Source organism: Rutidosis leptorrhynchoides, chromosome 2, assembly GCF_046630445.1.
Source record: "Rutidosis leptorrhynchoides isolate AG116_Rl617_1_P2 chromosome 2, CSIRO_AGI_Rlap_v1, whole genome shotgun sequence".
NCBI lineage: Eukaryota > Viridiplantae > Streptophyta > Magnoliopsida > Asterales > Asteraceae > Rutidosis > Rutidosis leptorrhynchoides.
In genome coordinates, this window is record NC_092334.1 from 575,776,164 (window position 1) to 575,791,170 (window position 15,007).

General features: G+C 34.2%; 1 protein-coding gene and 1 pseudogene across 2 annotated transcripts; one reads left to right on the forward strand and one right to left on the reverse strand.

Moving 5' to 3' along the window:
- The first annotated feature begins 4,074 nt into the window (after positions 1 to 4,074).
- LOC139889842 (alkane hydroxylase MAH1-like) lies at positions 4,075 to 8,388 on the forward strand (annotated as a pseudogene).
- A 289-nt stretch (positions 8,389 to 8,677) lies between these two features.
- LOC139894595 (uncharacterized) lies at positions 8,678 to 14,442 on the reverse strand. 2 transcript variants are annotated; one of them, XM_071877968.1, is made up of 14 exons: positions 14,219 to 14,442; positions 13,445 to 13,873; positions 13,141 to 13,315; positions 12,882 to 12,965; positions 12,559 to 12,800; positions 12,248 to 12,467; positions 11,903 to 11,982; positions 11,713 to 11,797; positions 11,501 to 11,632; positions 11,294 to 11,407; positions 11,150 to 11,197; positions 10,460 to 10,544; positions 10,165 to 10,221; positions 8,678 to 9,153 (listed from the first exon to the last, which is right to left on the reverse strand). In XM_071877968.1, the coding sequence occupies exons 2-14, from the start codon at positions 13,660 to 13,662 to the stop codon at positions 9,056 to 9,058; spliced, it is 1,638 nt and encodes a 545-aa protein (XP_071734069.1). In that variant the 5' UTR covers positions 13,663 to 13,873; positions 14,219 to 14,442; the 3' UTR covers positions 8,678 to 9,055. The 2 variants fall into 2 exon arrangements, with proteins under 2 accessions (XP_071734069.1, XP_071734070.1); XM_071877969.1 differs by having other exon boundaries at positions 13,445 to 13,876.
- Positions 14,443 to 15,007: the final 565 nt, after the last annotated feature.

The window sequence follows — 15,007 nt, forward strand, 5'->3', positions numbered from 1 at the left end:
ATCCGAAAAATCCTAAAAAGGTATGCAAGTTAAAGAAATCAATCTACGGATTGAAACAAGCATCTAGAATGTGGAATCATTGTTTTAATGAAGAGGCAAAGAAATTTGGCTTCATTAAGAATGGTGATGAAGCTTGTGTATACAAAAAGGCTAGTGGGAGCTCTATAATGTTCCTTGTGCTATATGTGGATGATATATTATTATTTGGGAATGATATTACCACAATGCAAGAAGTCAAAACTTGGCTAAAAAGTTGCTTCTCCATTAAGGATCTTGGAGAAGCACAATACATATTGGGGATAGGAATCTATAGGAATAGATCCAAGAAATTGATAGGTTTAAGTCAAAGTACATACATTGATAAAATCTTGAAAAGGTTCAAGATGGAAAACTCTAAGAAAGGTTTGGTACCTATTCAAAGAGGAACCATTCTCAGTTCATCTCAGTGTCCTACCACGAAAGATGAACAAGAGAGAATGAAGAAAGTCCCATATGCATCCGCTATTGGGTCTATCATGTATGCAATGATATGTACTAGACCGGATGTGTCATGCGCTCTAAGCTTGACAAGTAGATACCAGAACAACCCAGGAAACAGTCATTGGATTGCTGTTAAAAGTATATTGAAATACCTTAGAAGGACTAAGGATATGTTTCTAATATATGGGTCTGGTGAGGAAGAACTCGCTGTAAAAGGTTACGTGGATGCGAGTTTCCAAACTGATCGAGATGACTCTCGATCACAATCCGGTTATGTCTTCATGTTAAATGGTGGTGCAGTCTCTTGGAAGAGCTCAAAACAGGAAGTTGTTGCGTTATCCACTACAGAGTCGGAGTACATTGCCGCCTCGCTGGCAGCTCAGGAAGCTGCATGGATGAAGAAATTCATCGACGACTTAGGAGTGGTCCCTACCATTCAAGACCCTCTTGAGATCTTTTGTGACAACGAAGGTGCGATTGCTCAAATCAAGGAACCTCGTGCTCACCAAAAGACCCGTCACATTGAGCGGAGATTCAACTACATTAGGGATGAAGTTGAAAAGGGAAAGATATGTATTCGCAAAGTTCACACAGATCATAACATAGCGGATCCACTCACGAAACTCTTATATGGAGCAAAACATGAAGGGCATGTTTGTGCATTAGGGCTTCGATATTCTAGTGATTGGTCATGATCTGTTTTAAGTATTGTAACGGAACGAAGTGGTTCAAACTCATTAATATAATTATGGTTTAATTTATTTTGAGTTAAGTTCCTATTTTGCATATTTCATCCATGAATAAGCAATTATTCTAAATTTCCGTAGTCGATCACATTTGTGGGAACAAGTGTGAGGTTTAGACTATTATGAACTTGGATTGGTATACATTCAGGTTGAATGTAGGGCAAGGTTGCTACCAAGGTTCATAGATATTTGTGGGATACAAATATTGAAAGACCCGCTCTCAAGATTTACTGTATGGAGCCTTTGTGGTTGATCACATGTAATCTTGAGTAAAGGCGAATATCGTTGTATCCTCTGACCTGAGATACATATTGGGTTCGGATATCTACCAAGTATTGTGCCTTGATTCTTTCCTTCGCTATTCTGAAATATGGTAGCTCACAAGGAAGAGCTCAGGCATAATGCAAGGTATGTATTTAGGACGTATGTAGTCAAGATGGAATTTGTCCCTCTTATTCGTTGAGAGTCAGATGTCTAAGGCCTGATAAAGTTAAATCTATAAGAGAGTGATCACTCTGTGTCTCTTGGATTCAACATGACATCTAGGACAAAAGGATGTAATGAAAAGATTCACCTATTCATATTCGAGATGGGAACTCGAAAGGGATGATGTTATTGAATGGCAAAAGTCATAACATATTGGGGGTGATGGACGGTCGTTAGGTGGTATCCATCACTTGCATTAATTTCTTATGTTTCTCGTGCAAGTGGGAGATTGAAGGTATTTCGTATGCCCGAGAGACATATTAAATTAACGTGGCCACTATGTTATGATCCAAGTCGGGTCATACCCAATAACAAGCTAACCAACACTTTATATGTAATTTATTTTAACGGTTGGATTGTTAAATAAATACGCGACACTTGAGCTTTAAGAAAAATGGTTTTCTTAAATATTACTTGATGTGTATATATATATATATATATAAATTATGGAATAATTTATGTAATATGGAATTAATTATTTATGGGTTAAATAATTAATTAATTTATGTCACATTTATATAAATTGGTTTTATATAATAAAATGTACATAAATATATTTGCAAGTTTATAAAATGTGCATTATAAATATATGGAAGTTTTATATAAAAGTTTTATAAAACATTTATCTTATTTAAAACTAATTAATTTTATAAAACTAATGGGTGGCATGGGGAGTGTAAGAAAGCATGCTAATTCCAACACTTGGCTATACTTTCCCATTTCCATATACATGCACTTTGACTCCTTGGTGGATACATACACTTGCAAAAGACATAAAAAAAAAACTGCACTCCTTGGCTCTCCTATGCTGCTGTTGCCGTGGGCTTTCAAGGGCAAAGGAGGGATCAAAATCTTTTTTGCAAGTTCATTCAAGTGTTACAATTAAATCCTAACTAAAAGCAAAGGTGTTGGTGGTTAGCTTGGGGTATAACTACTTGAGGTTTCATCCATTTGAAGCTCTATTCTTCATCATCATCTTCATCACTCTCTACCAAGCTTGGAATAGGTATAAACTCCTTTCTTGCTTGTAGTTTGTAAGTATGTTTCACAACTTGATCCTAATTGGGATTTAACTTTAATTAGTTAAAGTTTAACAAGTTTAAAATTGGTAATTACATGCTTCCGCAAAGTTTGATTCTTAAAATGTTTTAAGCATTTTGTAACTTGTTAAATCCCAACATTTATTACTATTATTATTATGATTATTATTATGATTATTATTATGATTATTATGATTATTATTATGATGATTATTATTATTATTATGATGATGATGATGATGATGATTATTATTATTATTATTATTATTATTATTATTATTATTATTATTATTATTATTATTATTATTATTATTATTATTATTATTATTATTATTATTATTAACCTTCACTAGATGCAGTAAATACTAACTTATGTAAATATTTTGCCAAAGTCAAAGTTAGTACAAGAAATAAAGTAGAATCAGTGAAAATTTTGGGTACATTGTTGCATTGAGCTTAGCCTAACATACAGAAAATGAATTGTTTAAGTAAGGTGGGTGCCCAACTATCATTATCATAAATAAAGTCATTCAATTAGTTAATACATAAAGTCATTCAATTAGTTAATACGAGTACCTTTTAAATATACTATACAACTCACATTAAGTTGCAATGGTCCATCCTTCAATCAATTAATATTTGCATTGAGCTTAGCCTAACAAACAGAAAATGAATTGTTCAAGTAAGGTGGGTGCCCAACTATCATTATTTACGTCATTCAATTAATTAATACTTGATATGGCTCATACCTCTTTATTAAAGGTTGGGCGTTCGATTCTCGAAGTAGCAACATTGCACACAAGGATATTCCACTTGAAATCTACCCAAGATCGTCTTTCGCACATCGCGTTGCGGGGCTGCGGAGATGTGGCTTTACCGGTCATACCCTTCGGATTGGTCCGGGTTTCTTCCAGGGCAACGGTTGGGGGCGGGTTATGCAACTGCGGGTGATGATCGCGTGGGTGGTTAAATCCCATGAGTGATCACAAGCTGCTATTAAAAAATAATCATTTCACGATAGTTGAAGTTTTGATATCACACAAGATCTTTCGGTTTGGGTTTTTATGAAATATATAGTATTAATACACATTTCAGAGGATGTACCATCGCATTTTGGCATGAATTGGGTCCATTTTTCACATTGTCATTATTGTAATACTCCGTAAAAAATTTAAACTATATTTAGAAAATTTTCACAAATGAAAGAGCCGACACATATCCAAAACATGCGAGTACACATAGCACCGATTAAACGACAATAAAGCATCACAAGTATATCTTTTGTTCATTTTTATCATAGCTAGCTTTGTTCTTCCAATTCCATGGCTTCCCTTCACTACTTTGACATGCTTCTTTTCATTTTCTTGTTGATTTCATGTGCCGTATATTTTCTTCGTAGAAGGCGAGGTCTCCCTATCAATTTACCCGTTCTTGGTATGACGTTGGACACGCTCTTAAACGCCTATCGTATCCATGATTACTACACACATTTTCTAAAACTTAGTGATGGTACTTTCTTGCTTAAAGGTCCTTGGTTTGCCAATATAGACATGCTAGTCACGTCTGATCCGGCCAACGTTCATTACATGTTGAGCAAGAATTTTCACAACTATCCAAAAGGCCCGGACTTTCGTTACATCTTTGATATCCTTGGAGATGGTATATTTAACTCGGATCACGAGTTATGGGAACTTCACAGAAAAACAACCATGTCTATATTCAAACTCCCCGAGTTTAGTACTCTTTTGGAAATAAACATCAAGAACAAAGTCGAGAAAGGGCTTCTACCTCTTCTTGAGCAATGTCATCAAGAGATGGATTTACAAGAAATATTTCAAAGGTTCACGTTTGATACGATATGTGCATTGCTTTTAGATTATGATCCTGAAAGCTTGTCTCTCGATTTACCGATCGTTCCATGTGAGAAGGCCTTCACAGTTGTGGAAGAAGCCCTTTTGTGGAGACATCTTTTGCCAACAAAAGTATGGAAGTTGCAGCAGAGATTTGGATTGGGTAAGGAGAAAAAGATGAAGGAAGCTTGGAAGGCTTTAGATGAATTTATATACAAGTGTTTGTCTCGAAAAGAGGTACTTCACTACAACAAATATATATAGACTTTATACGAGTATTCTCTTCTTGCACACTGAAACACATACATATTGTGAGGTTCTTCATTATAAACCTGTAAAAACTGTCTATATATAAGCTTGGAAGGGAAAATACACCAAAATGCATTGAACTTTCATCAAAATCGTATTGTATGCATTCAACTTTCAAAAGTCCTATTGTATGCATTCAACTTTGTATTTTCTCCTATTGTATGCATCCTGTCACCTTTGTATCCGGTTACCGGTTACTATTTGGGTTTCTTTACGTGGTTGGTCCCTTAACTTAACACTCGTTAAATTAATTCCATAATTTAACGATTTATTAAGAAACTTTTAATTGCTAAAGATTTAATACTCGCCAATTAATTCCATAATTTTAATTTTAAGGGTGTCCGGATGAGAGTTACGAAAGTGATGAATACAGCTTGAAAAACAATTAAATTTTTTGTACAGAAAGTACTTTATTAACCATAATCAATTCACACCGATCCAAACAACCTTAAGAGTTTAATGCAATGGAGATGCTCTTATTTCCTTCTAAAATAAAGCGAAACCCCATTTGCATACAAAAACTTCGAGGTGTGTTTTGGCTTTTAAAATACGCAATAAGCCTAATCACTTATGACTAGGGATGGCAATGGATCGGATATGGATCGGGTGAGGCCGTATCCATATCCATATCCATTTATTTATTTTAGTTTTCATCCATCCATATCCATATCCGTCGGGTGAAGCGGGTTAATGGATAATTATCCATATCCGTTTAAATTTATCTTGTTTTTAACAATTATAAGCGGTGGTTCATTATATACGATCAAAAGTAATATTTTTTAATAGTTTATGCAACCGAAAGTCACATTTTTACTAATCTATATAACAAATATTCAATAAATAGCTTATTAAATGTGTAAAGATATCGACATGTAAGTTACTTACTTTTAATTACATGGAATCATATTTAAACCACCAAAGTACGATAAATACATTTAAATTAAACAAAACAACATATAAGAATAAAGTTATATTTTTAGAGAAAATATAACGAAAGATGAATATGAATATAATTAATGAAATATCACTACATAAATGATACTAATTTGAGTGATAAATTTATATATTTAGTTATTTCGGGTGGAAGCGGGTTCATCCATGGATGAAATTTTTTCGTCCATATACATATCCATATCCATATCCATTTAGATCGTCCATATCCACGAATAATCGGGTGGATCGGATGAATATCCACTGGATCGGGTATCCATTGCCATCCCTACTTATGACTTAACAAATGCACCCATAGATTTAGATTAAATAAGATAATTGAAGGTAAGATATATGTCTAGAACAAATAATGAAATAAACCCTAATTAATAATAAAATTAACTCAATAAAGGATACTGATTCATCAAGGATGTTTTTCCCACCCTGCATCACACAAAAAACAGCAAAATGTTAAACAAAGTAATCGATTTAGATATGTGTGCATGCAATCAATCAATATACACCATCTAATAATATCCGTAAACCTAAATCACAAATCAAACTTAAATAAATCTACATAATCCAAAGTCAGATCAAACTTTGTTATCATTATGTAATCGAGATCGGATTACAGTGAAAAGAGATTCAAACTTTAATCAAGTATATAACCCTAAAATTAATCAATTAGAAGATAAAAACAACTGACCCGCTGTCACCGAGGATGATGACTTTGAGAAGGGTTCTTCTTCGTGAAGGCATCTTAATTGGATCGAATTTGAAGTGAAACTGATCGATTAACGAAATTAAAAACAGTAGCAGATGATGAGAATAAGAATCTTTCAAATAATATTAAGTTTAGCAACTAAAAGTTTGTTATTAAGTTTCTTAAGTAACTTTCACTTCTAATTGTATATTGCTTCTTTATTTTTTTGTTGTACAATGTATGTATATGTGATGAAATTGTTGAAGAAGATGAAAGGTTAAAATGAGGGACCAATAGCCTCAAAAATAAACATAAATAACTAGTATGTATATATTTGATAAACATCAGGGACTAATAATGTAATTATGTTTACCGGAAGTTTACCTCTTATAACAAGTCAAATGCATACAATAGGAGAAAATACAAAGTTGAATGCATACAATAGAACTTTTGAAAGTTGAATGCATACAATAAGATTTTGATGAAAATTCAATGCATTTTGGTGCCATTTTCCCAGCTTGGAAAGGTATAACAAGCATTGCACCATTTTTTTTATTTGAACGGCTGTTTCGGCATCACCCAGAAGGGTATTAACCACCAAAACGATCATTCGCCACGCTACGCACGCTTCAGAGGAAACACATATGTCCCCATAGGCAACCGGGTAGGAAAACCCCTGCTGGGATTCTGACCCACGACCCCCGCAGCCAATTCCACAAAGTCTAGTCTCCCCTACGATTCGAACACGGGACCCGCAGGAATTCCACAAAGTTCTCCTCCTAGATACCACTCAGCCAAAGGCTCATCATAGGGGGAAAATGTTGAAGCTACGCAATATACAGTTTTAGAATGCGAAAAGCCAAAAATCATAACACCTGAATAATATCAGTTCTACAAGTTTATCTTTGCGGATAATTTCGTAAAAGATGTGTACGATTAGCTAACCATCACAAGAGTTGGTCTCGGATTCAAACATCACTAACAACATATCTTGGGTGGCAAGAGAAAATGGGCAAAAACGATCAACGGATAACCCTTTAAGTCGCATACATCCGAATATGTATACTTCCCTTTCATGGGTTGTCTTATCCGTTTACCCATTTATGTGTACAATTAATTATCTAATTTGTGGTGTTTTAGGTAGAAAATGAAGAAAGCGGGTTGTTAACTTCCTTGATGAGAGGTTTTGAAGGACAAAGCGGAACGTCCGATGACTCAAGAAAGTTCCTAAAAGACACCATACTAAATCTGATGATTGCAGGTAGAGATACCACAAGTACGGCTCTTTCTTGGTTCTTTTACCTTCTTGCCCAAAACCCATGTGTCGAAAAAAAGATCCGAGAAGAGATTGAGAAGCAATTAGACGGTCAGAAACGGAAATTTTTGGGTATAGAAGATCTTGAAGGAATGATTTATCTTCATGGAGGTATATGTGAAGCCTTAAGGTTGTATCCTCCTGTTGCTTTGGAACATAAGTCTCCATCTAAGGCAGACATTCTTCCAAGTGGTCATGTTGTAGATAAGCACACAAGAATAATTTTGTCTTTTTATTCGATGGGAAGAATGGATGGGATATAGATGATTGTATGGAATTTAAGCCGGAAAGATGGTTTTCGCGGGGCAGTATAAAACATGAACCGTCGTACAAGTTCCCCGCATTTCATGCAGGACCAAGGACATGTTTAGGCAAGGAAATGGGTTTCATTCAGATGAAAATGGTGGCTAGTGCCATTATCTTTCATTACCATGTGAAATTGGTACAAGGTCACCAAGTTTGTCCAAGTGATTCCATTTTACTCCAAATGAAATATGGCTTGAAGGTCAAGCTCTTCCCAGTTCTTTGAGATCGAGCTTGCAAATATTAATAGAGCGGATCCGATAAATCCATATTAATTGCAAATCCATGTATACCACGACCCCGGTGAACTATTTCATATGTTGTAGCATGTATTCTTGTAAAGAATATTACATAGGTACTCTAAAGAATAAAACATATGTATACTATGAATTGATGGTGATTTGATTGTTTGACGGTAACTGAACCAGTTTGACTAACGAGAGACTAATAGCATGAAACAAAAGAAACTATATTCAGACATAATGTGGCTTGGTGATACTGAATAAGCGAACACAAAAGTGGTTACCGACTTCAACGGTAAAACGGTAACTATCAAGTACTTGCAAGAACAATAAGATTTCATTAAGGTTACTTTGAGAACTAGATAAGTTACACACCAATTACAAGAAGTGATACCAAGAAGATATACACAGGTCCAATATCCCAATTTACAAGAGACCTGGAACCCATAAAAAATGGAAGTGTCGAAATGGTCTGTGACCCATAATATCAAACAAATCATTTTTCATCTGCAAATTCCTCTTTGATTCTGTATTTACCCACCCCACGCATAACGAAAAGTTGTCGAGTTGTAAAAGAAAAAATATTGCATTTTGCTTTTGATTGATTTTTAACTATGGCTATATGACTGTTATGAACAGAACGATAACGGTTCACTTAGACTCCTTTTGTTTCGAGACATCAAGCTGGCAAGGTAGAAGGTTGAGAAAGCTACCTTGAGTTTGCGAGGATGTTGAATCCGTTTCTTCTTCTGTAAATAGAAAACATAAATTCAAGATGATAATTAAAAATTGTTGTGCAAGTACCCCAATCATTACTTTATTGTACGTTCGGGAGGTGTCAATTTCAACCTTTTTAACGGGTTAAGTTGAATAACGGGTAATGTAGTTTAGCTAAAAAATTTAGCGAAAAATGGCCAAATGGATCAAGTACATGAACGAGAAGGTGAGTGCTTAGATTCTAGTTTATCCATGCAAATAAACAAACAAGGAACAAAAGCTGTGGGAACTTGCTAAAATGTCTATATTAAGCACATAAAGATTAAACTAACAAACGCATTAGATGTTATATGATCAACCATCCATTACAAATACATGCAATAATCCCTTTTAAGATGTCCCAACTCCCAAGATATATATTAAACATGGAAACGTTTACAACAACAACAAAACCCAATACCACATAAGTGGTGTATGGGGGAGGTGAGATGTAGACAATCCTTCCCTATCCGAGAATAAAGACAAGTCATTTCTCCACCCAGAATGAAAACACTCTCAAAGGTAGAGAAACTCATCTCTCTCTATTCGACGGATAGAGAGATTGCTTCCGAGTGGACATCCGACCAATAAGTAGGAAAAAGTTTAAAATTTTTTTTTAATTAAAAATAAAATTGAGACGTCATGAAAATGGTATATCCTGCATGAAATTTAATTTAGGCTCTACAAGTCAGTCAAGTTGCCAATAAATCGACGCTCATTGTCGACTCAAAAACTAGAGCCATAAACATGGAAACGTTTTAATCCAAAAAATTCCTCATTGGTCAAATTGACAGCACTAATTTTGGTCCCACAGGTTTACTCTATGAATCTATTTTGTCAAATATTATTAAAGAGGTAATTTAGATATTGTCAAAGTAAATTTTTCATTAACATGGTTGAACACTTCATCAATTACTCAGGTAGATAAAAGATGGAGAGAGAGAGAGAGAGAGAGAGAGAGAGAGAGAGAGAGAGAGAGAGAGAGAGAGAGAGAGAGATCATACTAAAAAGGGACTTCACTGTAGGCCTCTTAGGCTTTGAACTTTTCTTCTTCAACTCAGCTGGAAAAAAAAAATGAAATTGATTTTCAAATTTAACCATGCTTGACGCATATCATAACAATCCCTTAACGAAAGAGTTTAAAATCTGGTAGAAGGTATATTTGTTGCATAACTAACTAAAGATTTGGCATTCCCGATAGTTTTAATGCAGTATACTCAAGATTTTTTTATGAATTAACGATTAACCACAAAAGTAATTGAAATATGCAGTCACGCATGCAAGGAGAGAATCAAGTACCAATTCCTGGGACTTCATGTTCATTTACGATTTCGAAGTTCTTATATGTGTACCCCATAAAGTTAACATCCTTAGAAGAGAGCATCTGCAGTTTGACATAAAGATATAAATTTAAGGATATTACAGCACAAAAGACCACAAAAAGACATGTCACAGAGTTTGATCAAGATCATTTCAAGATTTTCTTTTTCGCTTGTCAAAGAAAAAATCATATAGGATTGGTTTTCTTGTTGCTGTAAATTCGGTAATAAATTATAAAGTTTGTGAACGGATTAGCACATGTGCCAAAAATTGATGCTCCTTGTCGAAATTCTGTGAAGAACAGTTGTTGGTTAATTAAATACAAAGAAAAAACATAAAGGTGTATACTGGATGAAATAAAAGAGCCCAGGTAGTATCTATACGATAATAAGCAACCTCCAAATAACCATATTTAGCAATAAAACTATCTTTATTTTCTGTATTTATAAATAAAAAACACGAAGGAAGAAAGTTTCTGTTTTCCTTTGCCTGATCCAGTTTGCTGGTGTCCAAGTTTTACCATAGTATTTTATAAACAAACTAACAGATCTTATTTTGTCCCCCAAATGTTAAACATGAAAAAATATACAATAATGATTCAAATATGTCTGTAAGGACGAGATTTAGGCAACTAAAATTGCAAATGCTAAATCATGATTTCTTACTAACCTTTCTCCAAGGACCTGATTTTGTTGAAGATGGAATTTGGTTGTCCCCCTGCAGCGGTATTACATCAAGACAGCACAAAAAAGTTAAATTGAATAAAATATGGCGTTAAATTGAATAAAATTAGTACACTAACAAAAGAATTACCTCTTCAAATTTCTCAAAATTTTGGGTATCCAGCTCATCATTTACTTCTGGAATAAATGCAGCTTCAATCTGATACAATTTTTCCCATTCTATTCCCTTGAACCATGTGTGTGCCTGTAAATAGCAAGGCAAATATTAGCTATTAGAATCAAAACAAAATTATACAACCAACAAATTAGTTAGGCCGGGCTCTTAAAAGCACAATACCTTTATTTCATAAGCCCCTTTAGTTCCAAGCCTCTTTTCAACATTGCAAAGAAGTTTACAGATAAGATCTTTTGCCTCGGGAGACAATTTAGCCTCTTCGGGAAATTTTAAATGAGTTCTCCAATTCACTATCTGTATTTTAGTAGACAATTTATAAACATCATTAGACATACAATAACAGTTGTGTAATATGCTATAGTGAAAAAATTTACCTTTCTACATGTATGCATTGGCTCATCTGAATAGAAGGGTGGGTATCCAACAAGCATTTCATACATGATTGCTCCAAGAGACCACCTTTAGCAAGAAATCAAAACCCAAATTATTTATATATTCTTTGTTCCTTATGAGTAATATAATTAAAGTATAAATGCTTCTAATTAAAAGGTTAAAGATACAAACCAATCACATTCCATTCCATATCCTTTCTTCAGCAAAACTTCTGGAGCAATATAATCAGGAGTACCAACAGTCGAATAAGCCTACATCATTATAGTACTAAATATTCTTAGGATGCAAAAGACCAAATGCAAAACAAATATAGTTTGTAAATGAGCCGATCGAGCTCAAAGATATATGGTAGCTCAAGAAGTTTGATAACAAGTAATCCTGCTGTTATATAATTTGAACTTGGGTTTGCACTCAAACGCGATAAAGATTTGACTTGTTTAGATTTCAAGCTCGAATAACTCAATATAAGATAAGCTAATTACCGCCCAAATCACAGATTTATAAGTTGTAACTTACAAGCATCCTCCTATTCCTCTGCCAATGCTGAAGTTGCTCCTGTTGAGTACGCTTGGGTACTGCTGGGCGCCCATCACTTTGAAGGGCCCCACTTAAATTATTCGCCCCAGAAAAATCCTTTTCTTGAAGATTGGTACAGTCTAATGGTTTACACAATCCAAAATCTGACAACTTCATATGCCCAAATTTATCAAGCAGCAAGTTATCAGGTTTAATATCCCTGCAGCAGTTGGATCAAGAATTAGTTTTCTGATAAGAATTGTTGCCACACTTGTATCGTATTGAAGTAAAAACAACAAATCTGTAGCAACCTATGAATATAATTATGTTTATGAATTGACTCGATTGCCAGAACAGTTTCCCCAACATAAAACCTAGCTTCATCTTCAGTCAACGTATCCTTTCGCATCAGTAAAGTCATCATATCTCCTCCGGGTAAATATTCCATTATGAGATACAGATATTCGTCATCTTGAAAAGAACAATAAAGTTTAACAATGCAATTGCTATCAACCTCTGCAAGTAGGTTCCTTTCTGCTTTCACGTGCTCAACCTAAAAACACTCATCAAAATCAAAAATTTTAAATAAAGAAAAAAACTTCACAGAAATTGAATTGGCAATATAAAATTCTACCTGGCCTCTGCGAAGCATTTCAGATTTTTTAAGCTTTTTCATTGCATATACATTGCCAGTTGTTTTCTCCCTGCATATTCTAACCTGGAAGTACAATAATCTCACCAGTAAGAGAAGTAGAAAATTTATTAATATCAAATAGCGAAATCGGGTCAATAAAGGCTCGGTCGATGGACACTTATTACGTAGTGGGTTGAATGTAATAGATTAGAGACCATTTTTTCACTGTATGTGGATACGATTTGAAGAAACTGAATACCTCTCCAAATGCACCCTTTCCTATCATTGTCAATGGCTCAAAATCATCAGCGCCCATTTTATGCCTCTGAAGTCGCATATATTCAGTTTCTTTCTTCTCCAGATGTTTAAGTAAATTGTTCTGTTCTTCTTCTGTTACCTCTGAATCAGCCAACTTCTTCTCAAGTACGTGACGCCTACATCAACAACCATTATTCTTTTTACTTCAAATTGAACCATTTTATCCTATTTCTTTAACAATCTTATACAAATATCAAAGCTTTGATTTAAATTCATACAAAATACGTGATGCATAGATATCATACCGTTCTTTTCGCTCATTTAGATTCTTCATTTGTTCCTTGTAGTGTTTTTCTATATATTGTTTGGCAGCTTCAACCTTCTGTTTAGTGGCAGTTGAAGGTGCTTCATCACTTGTTACTCTTAGACCTTCCTTTCCATTACTCCTAACTTCTTTTCTCGGTGAAGATTTAGGCTTATCTTTCGTTCGTAACAATTTACACCAACGTTTTACACAATCCATAATATTCAACCAATCCAATCCCTTGCAGCTTTATCTCCTTCTACTTTAATCAACCAACACCTTTTTCTAATCAATACTTCGCGTCTTCACTAATTTAATCCAACGCTGTTCTTTTCTTATCTCCTTGTTCAAATAACAATTAGAACCCTAATTATCAATCAACGAAACGATCGGCACATAACAGCCTTATAAGCAGACAATCCAAGGTACTCTGCTACAATTAAAAAAATCATTAGCAATTTAGTATTCAATATTAACCAATGTTCTATAATACTATAAATTAAAAATAATTAATATATATTATATAATTATATATGCTATATAAATATAAAATTCGGAGCTAATTTTATACGGAGTACAAAACTTATAATTCATAGATCAAACAAACGATGCAATAAGCAAACTTAAATAATAATAAAGAGTAAACAAATGCAGCACTAATCACGGTAATTTCAACAAACTTTGATATATATAAAAAAGTGGATATACTGAAGGTGCGTTATTCGAAACCCTAAATTGGAGTAATTTACAGAGATAACAGAAGTAGAGATAGTACCGAAAGTAATTATCGAAGGTTGAAATTGTAAACCCTAGGATGAGAATTGTAGAGTGATAAAGTGACAGCAGTTGTTGTGGCTAAATTGTATCACCAGCAAAAAAGAGAGAAGGAGAAAGCCATTGAGCAGTTGAAAATCAGAAGAAATCTTTTTGAAATTGAAATCTCTGTTACAGTTGGTTTGGTTTGGTTTTGTTGGTGGTGAATGTATCGCGAGAATATGTTCTTCAATGTCTCGTTACTCATATTTTCACAAGATAATGTTGTACGACTAGGTTTTTTTCAGGGCGCTAGGATTTTTTTTTAAAGATATTTTTTTTTTTTACCTGGCTATCCAAACGGTCAACTTGACTAATACCAGGGCGACTACTCGCTACGCGAGCAGCCCAGAGTCATTGCAGGCGAACCTCTGTGGCTATAAGTTGATAACTGTGGGTGCCTGGAATCGAACTCATGACCTCCACTATAGAAGGCCAGGTCATAACCATTCAACCACCACACTGATGGTTTTTTTTTTTTTTTTAAAGATATTATATGGTGATTTAACGGTGATATAATTTCTTTTACTAAAATAATGAATAATATAAAATAAAACAAGAGTTTGGGCCCATTTATTTTGAACTTAATGGACTTAATAGAACTTAATAATTTAAAACTGAATCAGTTGCACGGTGTTTGTTTTTACGTAATGAAAATAGATTGTCATAATAATTTAAATCATGCGAAATGAAATTTTTCATATTCACTCATACTCTTTCAAAACTGCGAAAGTAACTGTTCATAACTGTC

Bases quoted from the DNA above. Each gene is read 5' to 3' on its own strand.
- LOC139894595 (XM_071877968.1), bottom strand. From the start codon at position 13,662: ATGGATTGTGTAAAACGTTGGTGTAAATTGTTACGAACGAAAGATAAG. The intron at 12,468-12,558 runs GTTGCTACAGAT...CAACTGCTGCAG, and splicing joins AAACATAATTATATTCATAG to GGATATTAAACCTGATAACT. The intron at 11,983-12,247 runs GTAAGTTACAAC...ATAATGATGTAG, and splicing joins AGAGGAATAGGAGGATGCTT to GCTTATTCGACTGTTGGTAC.